Genomic DNA, 17,868 nt, shown 5'->3' on the forward strand with positions numbered 1-17,868 from the left:
GTTGTACAGCTTTTAATTTAAACACTTTCCAAGCATTCCAGTTTAATGAGTCAAACAAGGGCAGTAATGCAACAGTTTCTTTATTTAATACTTCTGGTACCAACTCAAACAGAAACAGTTGCAACTCATTAACTCTTTACTGAACTTTAACTCTAACTGAACATCAACTTTCAACTGAACTTTAACTTTTAAACTGCACTTTAACTGAACATCACCTTTAACTAAACATCACCTTTAACTATTTAACTGAAAATAGATACTACTGAGTTTAGAAAAACCTTGGCCAAGAAATATCCTCGATGTAGAATCTATCTTCTTGTTCTCTGGAGCATCCTTCAGGGCACAGGTCTTCTTGCAATGGTTGGTCTCTTCAAGTTATCGCTGCCAAACAAAGGCTCACATGTCTTTTTATCCACAATTCTCCACTCACTTCCGGAAGACTCTGTCATCCAGCCAATGAATTGATCAGAAACCCCAATTGCATCGTTCGATTTGGTCAATCACATACAGCCAAAATAGTTGTATTGGTCACTTCAGGCCTCATCATACCTAGACCCCTTAAGTACATATTATTTACATTCCAATGCCCAGATAAGGAACACTGGATCGAAAAGTCTGTACAGAACTCATCCTTGCCAAAGACAAGCTGTTGAATCTGATAACTTCTGTCCTTTGACAAATTCCAGGCCACTAGCCACAAGAAATCCCAGCATAGTGAAAAAAACAATTTTAACCAAAAAAATCAGGTTTGCTTGACTAAAGATCTTTCAGCATATTAAAAGTTAAAAGTATTCCAGAACTACCATCTTTAATCAATACTCCCTCCACCCGCTCCTCTTCCTTTCCTGTCTCCCTAAACATCTTGTATTCAGGAATATTTAATACCTAGTTCTGCCCTTCTTTGAGCCAGGTCTCCATTACAGCAATGACACCATAGTTTCATTTGTCATCCTGTAGTTCATCAACCTTATTGGGGGCGGCACGGTGGCACAGTGGTTAACACTGCTGCCTCACAGCGCCAGGGACCCGGGTTCAATTCCAGCCTCGGGTGACTGTCTGTGTGGAGTTGCACATTCTTCCGTGTCTGTGTGGGTTTCCTCCGGTTGCTCCAGTTTTCTCCCACAGTCCAAAGATGTGCGAGTTAGGTGGATTGGCCATGCTAAATTGCCCCTTAGTGTCAGGGGCACTAACGGTAAATATGTGGGGTTACAGGGATAGGGCCTGGGTGGGATTGTGGTTGGTGCAGACTCGATGGGCCACATGGCCTCCTTCTGCACTGTAGGGATTCTATTAACCATACTCGCTGCGTTCACATTCTTATACATTAATCCTGATTCAGGCTTTTTAACTTTCCCCTTATTCTGACCCCATCTAATGACCGACTGTTGTCTATTCAATTCCATCAAACTCTCCCAGTTTTCTATTCACTTTGATACTACTCTGTGATGTATCCTCCTTATCAATTAATTCTTCTCTACTTTCCACTGCCAGCTCTTCTGTTCTCCAAATATCCCCCCAGGTTCCCATCTGCACAATGGAATTTTCTTTGTACCTTAAGATTGCCTTCAGAAAAAGTACTTATCTGGCAGAATGACATTTCTCACAGAGGTCACAGTGAACAGAAACCTCAGCCAGAAATCTACTTTGAAGAAACGGACATTCTTGGAGGCGGGGAACTGAAAATGTTGTCATCGCTTTGAAATGGCATTTTACATGTAGCTGTTGGAAAGACAGATGGAAACTTCACTTGCCACCTGATAACACCAGTTAAATTTGGACGGTACAGTGGTTAGCACTTCTGCCTCACAGCGCCAGGGACCCAGGTTCGATTCCCGGCTTGGATGACTGTCTGTGTGGAGTCTGCACGTTGTCCCCGTGTCTGCGTGGGTTTCCTCCAGGTGCTCCAGTTTCCTCCCATAGTCTAAAGATGTGCGGGTTAGGTGGATTGGCCATGCTAAATTGCCTCTTAGCATCAGGGGGTTGAGCTAGGGTAAATACATGGGGTTATGTGGATAGGCTCTGGGTGGGATTGTGGTCGTGCAGACTTATAGAGTCATAGAGGTTTATAGCATGGAAACAGGCCCTTTGGCCCACTTTGTCCATGCCGCCCTTTTTTTTTAAAAACCCCTAAGCTAATCCCAATTGCCCGTATTTGGCTCATATCCCTCTATACCCATCGTACCCATGTAACCATCTAAATGTTTTTTAAAAGATAAAATTGTACCCACCTCCACCACTACCTCTGGCAGCTTGTTCCAGACACTCACCACCCTCTGTGTGAAACAATTGCCCCTCTGGACCCTTTTGTATCTCTCCCTTCTCACCTTAAACCTGCACCCTCTAGTTTTAGACTCCCCTACCTTTGGGAAAAGATATTGACTATCTACCTTGTTTATGCCCCTCATTATTTTATAGACCTCTATAAGGTCACCCCTCAGCCCCCTACGCTCCAGAGAAAAAAGTCCCAGTCTATTCAGCATCTCCTTATAACTCAATCCATCAAGTCCCGGTAGCATCCTAGTAAATCTTTTCTGCACGCTTTCTAGTTTAATAATATCCTTTCTATAATAGGGTGACCAGAATTGCACACAGTATTCCAAGTGTGGCCTTACCAATGACTCGATGGGCCAAATGGCCTCCTTCTACACTGTCGGATTCTATGATCTACTTTCGATGACTTCCTTTCCAGTTTTAGTTTTGTCCTAACCAAGACCCATTAAATGTATTTCTTGATGGGCCAAATGGCCTCCTCCTGCACTGTAGGGTTTTATGATTCTAAGTGGCTAATACAGGTACTTGTACATACAAATGGTTGGAATATTACATCCCTGCAGCATTTTACCCACAGGCCTTACGGGGGTGGGGTGGTTGTCAGAGTCTTTTCAGTTTTAAATGAGCAGCGGCACATAGAGGGGCCTAAGGACTCAGGCTGCAGAGCTGAGGCTTCAAATGAAGTAAGATTGAATGTTGAAGGGGAGATAAGATCAACTCACTTCGGCCCGTTGAAGAAAGTGGTCCTCTTGGCAGGGCTATCTTGGATGAATTCTCCAGAAACGGAGGTAGGAATGACTGCCCCCTTTTCTTATCAACCATCCCAGATCCAGCCTTTGAGTTTTCCTTCAAACTGTACGCCTTGCAAAGCCCCCGGTCACGTGAGGCCTGTTTCCACCTTCGCAGATGTTGGGCCAATATGTTTTCTCCCATGAAGCACAGCACCAGTTAGTTCCTCTCCTTTCCCAGGAGGTCACTGCTTGTCGGTGAGTGCTGGCTGTGAACCTCTGACCTCGGAGCAGTAACTTGTCACTGTGCCTTCCCTGATCACACAAGCAGTTGAGCTAAGCACCATCCCTGATTGCATGCACAAATCCAGGAATTCAGCCAGTCCTTTCTCGGGCTCTTGTTCTGGATTTTTGGCTCTCTCTGTAGATTGCACGTTTGGTTGTTTGGTCTGGGATTGCATCCTGCAGTCGGTTGCCAGTACGGATCATGCTCCCACTCAGAGACCCAAACTGCAAATTCCAACCTCCGGGCTTGACTGTTCCAATGCTCTGATTCTGGGCCTCACATCTTCCATCAACGTAAGGTCATCCAAAACTCTGCTGCCTGTGTTCTTTCTTGTGACAAGCCCTGTTTATTGATCACCTCTGGCCTGACGGAGTAATATCGGCTCCCAGTCCTGCAAAGTCTTGATTTTAAAATTCTCATCCTTGTTTTCAGATCCCTCCCTATCTGTGTAATCTCCACCAGCCCCGCAACCCTCCAAGACATAGAGTCATAGAGGTTTGCAGCATGGAAACAGGCCCTTTGGCCCAACTTGTCCATGCTGCCCTTTTGTATAGCCACTAAGCTAGTCCCAATTGCCCTCATTTGGCCCATATCCCTCTGTACCCATCTTACCCATGTAACTGTCTAAATGCTTTTTAAAAGACAAAATTGTACCTTCCTCTACTACTACCTCTGGCAGCATGTTCCAGACACTCATCACCCTCTGTGTGAAAAAATTGCCCCTCTGGACTGTTTTGTATCTCTCCCCTCTCACCTTAAACCTATGCTCTCTAGTTTTAGGCTCCCCTATCTTTGGAAAAGATGTTGACTATCTAGCTGATCTATGCCCCTTATTATTTTAGAGACCTCTATAAGATAATCTCTGCTTCTCTCATTCTGGTCTCTTCAGCATTCCTGATTTTAACTGCTCCACCTACAACTGCCGAGGCCCAAAGCTTCAGTATTTCTTTGTTAAACCCCTCTGCCTCTCATCCTTTAAGACACTCCTTAAAATCTAACTCCTTGACCAAGCTTCGAGTCATCTGACCTAATATCTTCTTACGTGGCTCAGTGTCAGACTTTGTTTAATAATCCTCCTGTCAAGCACCTGGGACATTTTACTTTATTAGAGGCGCTATATAAATGCAAGCTGTCATTGTGCTTCTGACAGAACTTAAACTGAGGAAGGATTGCTTACCTGAGAAAAACAAAACCCCAAAGAACATCAGCAGAGCAGCACTGGTAAGAGGTGGCCAGCATAGTTACTGCCTGCTCCATTACTTCAGATATGAGGACTGACAAGCCAGAAAAGCTTCCAACTTGAAAGCAGAGCAGCTGCTTTACAGTTTAGCATCTCAGCGTTTCGCTCATTTAATTGGTACCATTAGGTCTGATTTGTCCTCGTGCTAGGGACATGATTGGAATGCATTCATGTGGTTGCTCTACCTCTGTAGAAAGCATCAGAGACTGTAGCTTCCCAGCGACACATTTTTAATGTTTGTACATCAGGCTGGAAGGACACAGGCCAGGGAATTTGGAATGAATCCATCTGCCGTGAGACAAAGGCCGATAATCCCAAGAGGACCATCGGCCATTGCAAAGACTAGCTACATCATTCACTCCTGACACTCGGAGATGTAAGCTGTCCTAAATCACACACTGGCAACATCGGCACGCACAGTGGGGAGGAGGAATTTTGTTTTAATGATTTGATTGTACTGAATTGTCCTTTTGAAAGTTTGTCAGTTGTTTTTTTCCCCCCGGTGGAGTGAGTTATATAATTTGGAGGGCACTCAGAGTTCTATAATCACATACCAACACAGCAAATAGGAGAAGTAGGCCATTCTGCCCCTCGAGCCTGTTCCATTCAGTGAGATCCTGGCTGAGCTGTTTGCCTTTCGACGTTCCCATATATTTCCAATAATCTTTGAACCCCTTGCTAACCGGAATCTGACTTAAAAATATTCAGCGACTCCACCTCCACCGCCTTCAGAGGCAGACGCCGGAATTTTACCACCTCACCCGCCCGGAATTGGGGCAGGCGAGGCTTGCAGAACAGAATTCTCTGTTGGCCTCGGATGCTATTTTATGAGCCTCTCCCGAGTGACGTCGTAAAATAGTGCCCAGAGAGTTCCAAAGTTGCACAACCCTCAGAGAAATAAATTCTCCTCATCTCTGTCCCATAAGGGCGACCCCTAATTTTAAAACCATGCCCCCTAGTTCTGGTCCCACCCACAAGAGGAAACATCCTTTCCACATCCATCTTGTCAATACCATTCAGGATCTTATAGACTTCAATCAGGTCACCCCTCACTCTTCCAAACTCCAATGGAAATAAGCCCAGCCTTTCCAACCTCTCCTCATAAGACAACCCACTCATTCCAGGTATCAATCCACTAAACCCCCTTTGAACCACCCCCGATTCAATTCCCCACTCTCACCAGCACCCTCACCTTGGGGGAGGGCATTCAATTCTGTTCAATGTATGAAACCTGGGGCTTTCGTCAGAACTGTAAATGGAACATTTATAACAGATTTTAAACAAGTTCAGAGACAGGGAAGTGGGGGAGGGAGGAGCATAAAGGAATATCCGTGATAGGTTAAAATGTTGTATATTGTATTACCTGTAAATAGCTGTAAAGGGCTTGGAACTAATTGTTATGTGCAAGAATTCCAAGGAGCCACTTTGTATCGCTGCACTAAAGAGATTTTTAAAATTCATTCATGGAATGTGAGCATCGCTGACTTGGCCAGCATTTATTGTCCTTCCCTAACTGCCCTTGATAAGGTGGTGGTGAGCTGCCTTCTTAAACCACTGCAATCCCTGAGCTGTAGGTACACCCACAGTGCTGCTCAGTGATGCAATGTATAAAAGAATCAATTGAAAGCAGCCCTTCCCTTGTACGAGGCAGTGTCACGCTCGAGACATGAAGAAAAATATAGAAATATTTTTCAGCTGGATTCCTTTATAAAGCCATGTTTAAATGTTTTTCAAAATGCACAATTGCTGAGCTGGCAAGATGGCTCCAGCATGCTGGCTTCCAGAAGCTTCTGAGCCGTTTCAAAGTGGACAAATGTTAACACCTCCAGCGTCTGATATGTAACACTCTTTGCATCGTATAAACATCCCAGCCAAGCTAACACAATGACCCGGCAGATGGTCTGTCTCCTCCAGCCAACTCTGGGCAAAGCCGGCCGTTCACCAGCCCTCATCTCCAATAATGGTGCCGATGGCTTCAGCATTAACTGTTCTAACATCCTTTCAACAAGGGGCCTCATTTAACTACCTGAAACTAATATCACATGGCCGAGACTTGGCCTGTCTGAACTCCTTTGATTATACCATCTTTGGATGGTATGGTCAGTTACTCTTTGATCTCCAATGAGAACAGGACTTCAGGCAAAAAATCTGTGCTGTCTACTATCAAGCCGGTGGCAGCAGAAAGAAATCTGGCCCTCATTAAAACTGCAAACTACTGGAACCTTGGACCTTGGGCCTCCAAGACTAACTCGCTCTATGAGCCTTCTCTCATCATGGAAGTCTCACTTCTGGAAGAAAAGGGTCACCTTACAATCAGTCAACTTCCCCTTGGAAGGGACATTCCAATGAGGCTATTGATTCCGGACTCTGGATTCACGTAAACACTTAACTTGTATTTTACTGTAGTCATGCCCTGAACCCTCTTCCTTTGTCTTAACTCCCATTGTTTCTCTACTGCTGCTGGCCTGCTGAATCGGGCGTGGGGACCAGAACGGGATTATTGCTGGACCTCAAATAGGCAGGAGCAATCTTTACATGTCATTTCAATGTAATTAACAGGTCTGATGTCGGCTGCTCCAGCTACCAGACCTTGGACACCGACAAGAATGTGAGTTATGTGGCCATGTGCCCCTCTGCCACTGCCAGACTGCCAAGAGAGGGTCCCCAAAGGGACCTGAGGTGGGTGAGCTTGGGTTGGAGGAGGGGGTTGACTTCTGGACTCTCCCCGGGGGGGTGGGGGTCTCGTAGCTGAATTGCCCCTTCAAGCCTTGGAAAAAGTGGAGATCACTCTTAGCATGGTGATCTCAGGCAGCTTTCAGTGAAAAATCATATCTGTGCACTGCGAAACCTTTGAAGTGGCCTGGTCACTTTAATATCCATGTCCCCTGGACACCTGGAAAGCTTCAAAATCACAGCAGCACTCCATTCTACAGAAGGGATTCCCCTGCTCCAACTCGGGAGCCCCAGGTGTAAGCAGACCCCTTTGAAGTCCTCGACTGACTGAGGATGTCAATTTCACTAGGGGATTCACTTTTGAGACCTGAATGAACCATAGTTTCAGTCTGGCCACTTTGAACTGTTCTGGTTGACAGCTCTGGAGCTGACCTTGATTTGATTTGATTTATTATTGCCACATGTATTAGTATACAGTAAAAAGTATTGTTTCTTACGCATTCATAGAGAAGGAAAGAGGAGAGTGCAGAATGTAATGTTACAGTCATAGCTAGGGTGTAGCAAACGATTAACTTAGTGCGAAGTAGATCCATTCAAAAGTCTGATGGCAGCAGCAAAGAAGCTGTTCTTGAGTCAGTTGGTATGTGACCTCAGACTTTTGTATCTTTTTTCCCCTGCAGAAGAAGGTGGAAGAGAGAATGTCCAGGGTGCATGGGGTCCTTGATTATGCTGGCTGCTTTTCCGAGGCAGCGGGAAGTGTAGACTGAGTCAATGGATGGGAGGCTGGTTTGAGTGATGGACTTGTCTTCATTCATAGAAATCATAGAAACCCTACAGTGCAGAAGGAGGCCATTCGGCCCATCGAGTCTGCACCGACCACAATCCCACCCAGGCCCTACCCCCACATATTTTACCCGCTAATCCCTCTAACCTACACATCTCAGGACTCTAAGGGGCAATTTTTTAACCTGGCCAATCAACCTAACCCGCACATCTTTGGACTGTGGGAGGAAACCGGAGCACCCGGAGGAAACCCACGCAGACACGAGGAGAATGTGCAAACTCCACACAGACAGTGACCCGAGCCGGGAATCGAACCCGGGACCCTGGAGCTGTGAAGCAGCAGTGCTAATCACTGTGAACCGTGCCGCCCATTCACGACCGTTTGCAGTTTCTTGTGGTCTTGGACAGAGCAGAAGCCATACAACCAGAAAGAATGCTTTCTATGGTGTATTTGTAGAGGTGGGTGAGAGTCGTAACTGACATGCCAAATTTCCTTAGTCTTCTGAGAAAGTAGAGGTGTTGGTGGGCTTTCTTAACTATAGTGTCGGCATGGGCGGACCAGGACAGGTTGTTGGTGATCTGGACACCTAAAAACGTGAAGCGCATTACCATTTCTACGCTATCCCCATTGATATAGACAGGGGCATGTTCTCCTTTACACTTCCTGAAGTCGATGACAATCTCCTTCATTTTGTTGACATTGAGGGAGAGATTATTGTTGCCGCACCAGTTCACCAGATTCTCTATCTCATTCCTGTACTCTGTCTCGTCATTGTTTGAGATCCAACCCACAACGGTGGTGTCATCAGCAAACTTGAAAATCGAATTGGAGGGGAATTTGGCCACACAGTCATAGGTATATAAGGAGTATAGTAGGGAGCTGAGAACACAGCCTTGTGGGGCACCGGTGTTGAGGATGATTGTGGAGGAGCTGTTGTTGCAATTGCTGAGATTGTTATAAAGAGAGGTTGAAGATGTCTGCGAATACTCCCGCCACTGGTCCGTGCAGGATCTGAGTGCTCGTCCAGGTACCCCATCCGGGCCAGTCACTTTCCATGCGTTGACCTTCGAGAAAACTGCTCTGATGTCTGCAATGGTGACCCCCAGATACAGGTTCATTCAAGGCTTCCGGGATGGAGGGCATGCTCTCACTGACCTCTTGCTCAAAACGGGCATAGAATGCATTGAGCTCATCAGGGAGGGATGCGTTGGAGCCGGTGATTTTACATGTCTTCATCTTGTAGCCTGTTATGTCTTGCAGACCTTGCCATAGTCGGTGTGGCTAGCCTGGGACTCTAGCTTGGTCCGGTACTGTCTCTTGGCATCTTTGATGGATCTCCTTAGATCGTATGTGGCTTTCTTGTATAGGTCAGTGTCGCCTGACTTGAACACCTCAGACCTGGACTTCAGCAAGCAGTGGATATCCCTGTTCATCCATGGTTTCCAGTTGGGGAACACGCGGATTTGCTTTCTTGGCACACAGTCTTCTACACACTCACTGATGAAGTCAGTTACTGCAGTGGCGTACTCGTTCAGGCTGATCGCAGAGTTTTTAAATACTGACCAGTCCACTGACTCCAAGCAGCCCCGTAGGAGATCATCCGATTCCTCAGACCAACATTGCAGACTTTCTTTGTCGGATTCCCTTGCTTCAGTTTTTGCTTGTAAGCCGGGAGCAGGAGAACAGCCTTGTGGTCTGATTTGCTGGAATCTGGGTGGGCGACAGAGTAGTAGGAATGCTTGATATTTGTGTAGCAGTGGTTTTTTACAGTTTATTTATTAATGTCAAAAGTAGGCTTACATGAAGTTACTGTGAAAATCCCCTCGTCGCCACACTCTGCCACCTGTTCGGGTACACTGAGGGAGAATTTAGCATGGCCAATGCACCTAACCAGCATGCCTTTCGGACTGTGGGAGGAAACTGGGGCACCCATAGAAAACCCATGCAGACACAGGGAGAACGTGCAAACTTCTCACAGACAGTGACCTGAGTCGGGAATCAAACTTCGGTCCCTGGTGCTGTGAGGCAGCAGTGCTGACCACTGTGCCACCGCGCCACCCAATCTAGGATGTTTGGGCCTCTGGTGGAACAGGAGACATGTTGGTGGTATCTTGCTGGGACGCTCTTGAGCTCGAAGTCCTCAGCCACAATGCACAAGACCTCGGGATGTTTTGTAGATCAAACATTTTATTGTTGATGCAATCAGTTCACGCTCCACTAAGCCTCAAGAATCTTCTCTTTTCACCACAGCTGCTCACTCAGCCCCTTTCTTTGAGCACTGAATGTCTTTTTGTTCTAGATTCTGAGCCACCCTGGAAAGCTCAAATGCTTTGAAATGTTTTGTTTACATTCAGTTTCACACTCCAGTACCTCCTGATTGACAGTTCCAGGCTATATCACAGCATGAAGTAGCTTTGTTTGTTTTTGTTTCCCTTCACGATTGATTGAATCTGAAGTGCTTCCTCATTTCTAACCACAGTTTTTTCACACAGGCTTATGCTTTGTTCTGACGACCGTGGCTCACTTTTTTTTTGAGAGTGGGTCTTCTGCAACCTCTCGTGCTGAAATAGCATGCCCACACTGGAGGTCACTTTCAGCCGTAGAGGAGGCCGGCACCACCACTTCACCACCACCACCACCTTGGCAATGACAGCTGCCATCCTGAATGTCACACCCTGGTGATGAAACCCTGGCAGATGGCACCCTGGTTCCAGGATCCAAGATGGCAGGGGGCAGGGCTCAAAGTGAGAGGGGCGAAGTATAACTCAGATATCAGAGGGACGTTTTTTACACAGAGGGTGGTGGGGGCCTGGAATGCGCTGCCAAGTAGGGTGGTGGAGGCGGGCACACTGACATCGTTTAAGACTTACCTGGATAGTCACATGAGCAGCCTGGGAATGGAGGGATACAAATGATTGGTCTAGTTGGACCAAGGAGCGGCACAGGCTTGGAGGGCCGAAGGGCCTGTTTCCTGTGCTGTACTGTTCTTTGTTCTTTGTTCTTTGGAGCAATAGTCTGAGAACTGGTAACCTCCGAAGCGGATTCCTGATTACACATTATACACTCAGAAATTGGATCATATCTGAAAATGGGTGTGCATCTCATGTGCTGCACATGCTCACATGGTTAGAGCGCTCTTGAGAAATTGTAATGATATGTCTGCTCAGCCAGCACTACCCACGCTGCTATTGGCTGCGTAACGTTTTGACGAGATGAAATTCGGTGGCACAGTGGTTAGCGCTGCTGCCTCACAGCGCCAGGGAGCCGGGCTCCTGGCTTGGGTCACTGTCTGTGTGGAGTCTGCACATTCTCCCTGTGTCTGCGTGGGTTTTCTCCAGGTACTCTGGTTTCCTCCCACAGTTTTAAAGATGTGCTGATTGATTGGCCATGCTAAATTCTCCCTCAGTGTACCCGAACAGGCGCCGGAGTGTGGCTACTAGGGGATTTTCACAGTAACTTCATTGCACTGTTAATGCAAGCCTACTTGTTTAAAGTTTATTTATTAGTGTCACAAGTCTTCTTTCCATTGAAGTCAACAGAAATAAAAATTGAGAAATGTACAACACACCTAAATGAGCAACACCCAGAAACACTTCCACACAAAGGCACAGATCCCTAGGCCCAGCCATCCTCAGCTGCTTCATCAATGACCTTCCCTATATCAAGGGGACCATCACTGATGGCCACATGGAGACTGAATCAATCTGTTCCCATATGCAGCAAGACCTGGAAAACATTCCATACAATCCTGACAGTGCAGAAACATGCTCTTCAGCCCATTGAGTCTGCACTGATTCTTCGCCTTATCCCTGTAACCCCACACATTTATCATTGGCTAATCCACTGAAATCTCTGGACATTAGGGACAATTTAGCATGGCCAGTCCACCTAACCTGTACATCTTTGGACTGTGGGAGGAGACCAGAGCACCCGGAGGAAACCAGAACACCCGGAGGAAACCCACGCAGACACGGGGAGAATGTGCAAACTGAACCCAAGGCAAGAATCAAACCCCGGTCCCTCATTGAGTATCCACCTATTTCAATTTAGACCCATTCAAGTAATAATCTGTCTTCCTATCATTGCTACCAAAGTGGATAACCTGACATTTATCCACATTATACTGCATCGGCCATGCGGATGCCCTCACTCAGCCTGTCCAAATGACGCTGAAGCATTTCGGCATCCTCCTCACAGCTCACCCTCCCACCCAACTTTGTATCATCTGCAAATTTGGAGATGTACAGTTGGGTCCTGCGGAACCCCACTAGTCACTGACTGCCAATCAGAAAAAGACCCATTTATGCCAACTCTTTGCTTCTGTCTGCTAACTAGCTTTCTATCCATCTCAAGACATTGCCCACAATCCCATGTGCTTTATATTTATACATTCTCAGTTTAACAACTGCTGATACATACTCCATATCCAGTTTAAATGGGGAATCGCTGACATCTGTATTCATTGTGAAATAACTGCTTTGCTTCTCTGAAGTTCCCAGGAAAGAAAACATCTAAACAAAATTAACCTAAACCAGGTGTGGTCAGCAAATACCCCGAATCTGTCTCTATGAGTTGTCAAAATAACATTTTTCATATATTCTCTGGTGATAACACATTGGAACTAATTCAGATCTCTGTGTTGGATGTAATGTTGTGATGCCTGAGTGAGGGAGAATCGTAGGGATAGAGTTGCCTATAGAGCCTGGAGGGAGAGACTGGGAGCTGGATCCTTTCTGCCCATTTCCAGAGAATCCTATAAACCAACATCTATTTGCATAGCTGTTTCAAGTTATTTGGAGTTGCACAGTGGTTAGCAGCTGCCTCACAGCGCCAGGCACCCGAGTTCAAGTCTGGCCTTGGGTCACTGTCTGTGTGGAGTTTGCACGTTCTCCCCATGTTTGCGTGGGTTTCCTCCGGGTGCTCCGGTTTCCTCCCACAGTCCAAAATATTTGCAGGTTAGGTGGATTGGCCATGCTAAATTGCCCCTTAGTGTCAGAGGAATCAGATAAATACACGGGGTTATGGGGATAGGGCCTGGGTCAGACTGTTGTTGGTGCAGGCTTGATAGGCCAAACGGCCTCCTTTTGAACTGGAGTGATTCTAGTCACACAGGAGGGGGCTTGCTGCTAGCTCACAACTGTTGGTCCATAGTTTGTGGAAGTTATTAACCCCCACCTGAACTCCCTGAATTTGGGTAGGATGTGAGATATGTGAAGAAAGTATCTTCTTTCCATTCTGAGCATGTTAAAAATCGGACCAATGTGGATTTCTCAATATGTAGGAGCTTATGCAGCATCGTGTTGGGATTCCGAATTAGTCAGACTCCCGAATGACCCAAACAATCATTTTTAAAACGTTCAAGTTGGAAACTGTGTTTGGGCGGCACGGTAGCACAGTGGTTAGCACTGCTGCTTCACAGCTCCAGGGTCCCGGGTTCGATTCCTGGCTCGGGTCACTGTCTGTGTGGAGTTTGCACATTCTCCTCGTGTCTGCGTGGGTTTCCTCCGGGTGCTCCGGTTTCCTCCCACAGTCCAAAGATGTGCAGGTTAGGTTGATTGGCCAGGTTAAAAATTGTCCCTTAGAGTCCTGAGATGCGTAGGTTGGAGGGATTAGCGGGTAAAATATGTGGGGGTAGGGCCTGGGTGGGATTGTGGTCGGTGCAGACTCGATGGGCCAAATGGCCTCCTTCTGCACTGTAGGGTTTCTATGTTTATGTTTTCGACAAGGGCAACACTGACATAATTATAGCAAAGTGGGAAGAGAGGGACAGGAATTGGAGTCAGAACACATTGCCACCAATTTGGACAGAATGGCATGTCCCAGTGGTGGTCAAACAGCTGCTTTCTCTGCCTGTCCTCCGCACTGTGATGTAATTGTTGGAGCAGGAAAGCTGCTTCCTTCTGAAACTGAGCTTGTTCCAACTGCACCACAGCGTGGAGCACGCACATTCTGTACTTGGCCAATTCTAGAACCATATACAGCACAGCTTGGACTATGCACTTTCTGTACCTGGCCAATTCTAGAACCTCCACACACAGCACAGCATGGAATACACACATCTTGTGCTTGGCCAGCTCTAGAACCCTACACGGTACAGCGTGGAGTATACATTCTCTACTCGGCCAATTCTAGAACCCGACACAGCACAGCGCGGAGTATGCACATTCTGTACTTGGCCAATTCTAGACCCCTACACAGCACAGCTTGGACTACGCACATTCTGTACCTGACCAATTCAAGAACCCACACACACACAGTACAGTGTGGAGTACACACACATTCCTGACCAATTCTAGAACCCCTACACAGCAAGGCTTTTTTAAATTCATTCGTGGGGCATGGGTGCCACTGGCTGGCCAGCATTTATTGCCCATCCCTAGTTGCCCTTGGAGGTCAATTGAGAGTCAACTGCATTGCTGTGGGTCTGGAGTCACATGTAGGCCAGACCAGGCAAGGATGGCAGATTTCCTTCCCTGAAACAGATGGGTTTTTCCAACAATCGGCAATGGTTTCATAGCCATCAGTAGATTCTTAATTCCAGATATTTTTTATTGAATTCAAATTCCACCATAACCCATGGCGGGATTCGAACCTGAGTCCCCAGAATATTAGCATAACTTCTGGATTAATAGCCCAGCACGGTGGCACGGTGGTTAAGACTGCCGCCTCCCAGCGCCTGGGACCCAGGTTCGATTCCTGGCTTGGGTTACCGTTTTTCTGGAGTTTGCACATTCTCCCCGTGCCTGTGTAGGTTTCCTCCGGGTGCTCCAGTTTCCTCCCACAGTCCTAAGATGTGCGGGTTAGGTGGATTGGCCATGCTGAATTGCCCCTTAGTGTCAGGGGGACTAGCTAGGGTAAATGCATGTGGTTATGGGGATAGGGCCTGGGTGGGATTATAGTTGGTGCAGACTCGATGGGCCGAATGGCCTCCTTCTACTCTGTAGAGATTCTGTGATTCGAGGCATCACCTTCCCCCTAAATTCTGGAGTTGCATATTCTGTACCTGTCCAGTTCTGCATCTCCACACAAGCGACTGGCATTCAGTTAAAGAGAAATTGATCACAGTTCAGAGATCAGCAACATCTAATTGATCAGCATCATTTAAAATTGATAGAAGTGGATAGAGACCTGGTGCCACCCTCCACTTAACCCATTAGAGAGGCACCATGCTACTATGTACTCTTGTTGAATCTGTGGGTGAGTGCCCATTGGCACTATCAATAGCATTGAATAGCATTATAACTGGCATTTGGAATAGGCTAAAGGCAAAAACAATGCTTCTGGAATTTCACCCCAATATATTTAATAGTTTGGGGGCTGCAATTGTTTAATTTATTCTCTCATGGGATGTGGACATCACTGGCAAGATCAGTAACTATCCATCCCTAACTTTCTTTGATCTGAGTGGCTTGCTAGACCATTTTTGTTCCATAGGGCGGCACGGTGGCACAGTGGTTAGCACTGCTGCTTCACAGCTCCAGGGTCCCGGGTTCGATTCCCGGCTCGGGTCACTGTCTGTGTGGAGTTTCCACATTCTCCTCGTGTCTGCGTGGGTTTCCTCCGGGTGCTCCGGTTTCCTCCCACAGTCCAAAGATGTGCGGGTTAGGTTGATTGGCCAGGTTAAAAAATTGCCCCTTAGAGTCCTGGGATGTGTAGGTTAGAGGGATTAGCGGGTAAAATATGTGGGGATAGGGCCTGGGTGGGATTGTGGTCGGTGCAGACTCGATGGGCCGAATGGCCTCCTTCTGCACTGTAGGGTTTCTATGATTTCTATGATGATTTCAGAGGGCAAATGAGATTTAGCCACACTGCTGTGGGTCTGGAGTCACATGTAGGCCAGACCAGGTAAGGACGGCAGATTTCCTTCCCTAATAGACATGACTATACTAGAGGGTTTTTTTTTAAAGACAATTCATAATAATTTCATGGTCACCTTGAAACTAGCTTTACAATTCCAGATTATGAATTTAATTTAAATTCCACCAGCTACTAGCCTCTGGATTACTTGTCCAGTGACAATATACCATCTCTCTGTAATCTGGCCTTTTAAAAATTGATAGGGTTTCGCGCCTTGACCCTGCCCTGGATACAGACACTTTTACAGCCATTCTGCAATCCATGGTCATCCCACCCACCCACCAATGGTACCGAAAGAGCTGGTTTGCTACTCTCCGGTTTGGAAACCTGCGGTGTGTTGCTCGGCAACCTCTTGCCCATTGGAATTGGGGACAGGGATGCTGAGCATCGTTGTGTGAGGACATCACTCATTACCCCCTGGTGGGGACCTTATTCTTGGTGGACATCCAAAGGTGCTATAGGCCCAGGCGTTATTGTGCCTGATATTCCACAGTGCTTGAGAAGAGAAAGGAGCTCAAATACCTTCTAAACTCGGGGGGAAGTTCCAGTTTCCATAGAAATGTGCCCAATGGGTTCTCAGAGTAAACTGAGGATCAGCACCAAGCTTCATTAGCCTCCCTCTGTACTATCTGTCATGCCAATTTCAGTTAAAGATCAGCAATAGAAGCCCCATAGGTTAAAGATACAATGGGCTAATTAGAAAAAAAGGTGAACCTCACATTCTGGGGTCCTCCTGGGTCTACAGCTAGGCCCGTCCTCCCTCATGCCAGTTTGAAAGTGGGTCCTGGACCTGGACAGGAGAGATCTGCAGGAGCAAGAAACTGAGGCAAGAAAGCTGGCATTGATCCACCACCCTCACTCACCTGTACCACCCCTCTGCCCTCTCTACGTTTCCCCCTCCTCCACAAGTCCTCCACACCCCCACCACCCTCCTCGTATGCACCACTCCTCTGCCCTCTCTACGTTTCCCCCTCTCCAGACCCCCATCCCTCCCCCACACCCCCATCTCCCCCCACTCGTCTGCACCACCTCCCTGCCTCCCTCTATGCCCTCCCCCATACCCCACTTGCTTGCATGACTACTTGGCCTCTCTCCCCATTCCTTTTCCCCCCCCCCACATCCCCATCTCCCCCCGACACACCTCATTCGTCTGCATCACCCCCATGCCCACCTCTACTCCTCCCTCCTCACCCACACCCCCACCTCCCCCCACTTGTCCGCACCACCCCCATGCCCCCCTCTACTCCTCCCCCCCTCACCCACGCCCCAAGAATGGTCCAGAAATCTCAGGGTTATATTTAAGGGACAAAGATTTTTTAAAACCCTTTCTTTTTCCTGATCAGGGAAGGATTTGTTCAGATGTTGATTAGTGATGTCTGGAAATAGCCACTCTCTGCTGTGGTTTTGCTATCTGTGTATTTCTCTGTATTCTCTCAGGGTTGGGTATTTACCAGGCAGTCAGGAAGGTTAGCTCTATGGGATGTGTAAGATGGTGAAAGTCTATGCTTAGATCTCAAAGTCAATGTTAATGAAATAATTTGAGCTTTTTTTGTTCTAGGTGAAAAGTGCCGGAAATTTATTGATCTGGCTCCTGCATCAGAGAGAAGTGAGTAACAAAACAACGCAGAGAACCCTGTACCTACCGGCTGAACCTTGTCATTGAAGCTAGAGATTAACTTGATTTAAGTCAAATGTTTCACGTTTCTGCACTATTTATACTTGTGAGACTCTCCTTGAAACTAACAAGATGCACCAAATAACCAAACACTGAGAATGTTGGAAAGACTCGGCAGGTCTGGCAGCATCTGTGGAGAGAGAAACAGAGTTAACGTTTCTGGTCCAATATGACCCTTCTGGAGAATGGCACAGCATTCCGAAGAAGAGTCATGTTGACTTAGAATATTGGCTGGGATGTTCCGTGGCATGATCTGAAAATCTCGGGACAAGGCCCTAGTCACTTTTCCAGGCAATGTAAATCCAGGAGGCAATAGCCCCCCCACCCCCCCATCAATGGTGGGCCGCATTTCCC

General features: G+C 47.1%; 1 protein-coding gene across 1 annotated transcript in view; it reads left to right on the forward strand.

The window, feature by feature from the left end:
* The window catches only part of gsg1l (gsg1-like), a 289,153-nt gene that overhangs the window by 88,478 nt on the left and 182,807 nt on the right, over positions 1–17,868 (forward strand). Inside the window, exon 2 of the mRNA XM_078239784.1 lies at positions 17,398–17,445. Coding sequence (XP_078095910.1) covers positions 17,398–17,445 — 48 coding nt within the window. The remainder of the gene's footprint in view (positions 1–17,397; positions 17,446–17,868) is intronic.

The sequence above is a fragment of the Mustelus asterias genome, chromosome 23, assembly GCF_964213995.1.
Source record: "Mustelus asterias chromosome 23, sMusAst1.hap1.1, whole genome shotgun sequence".
In the NCBI taxonomy this organism is placed as follows: domain Eukaryota; kingdom Metazoa; phylum Chordata; class Chondrichthyes; order Carcharhiniformes; family Triakidae; genus Mustelus; species Mustelus asterias.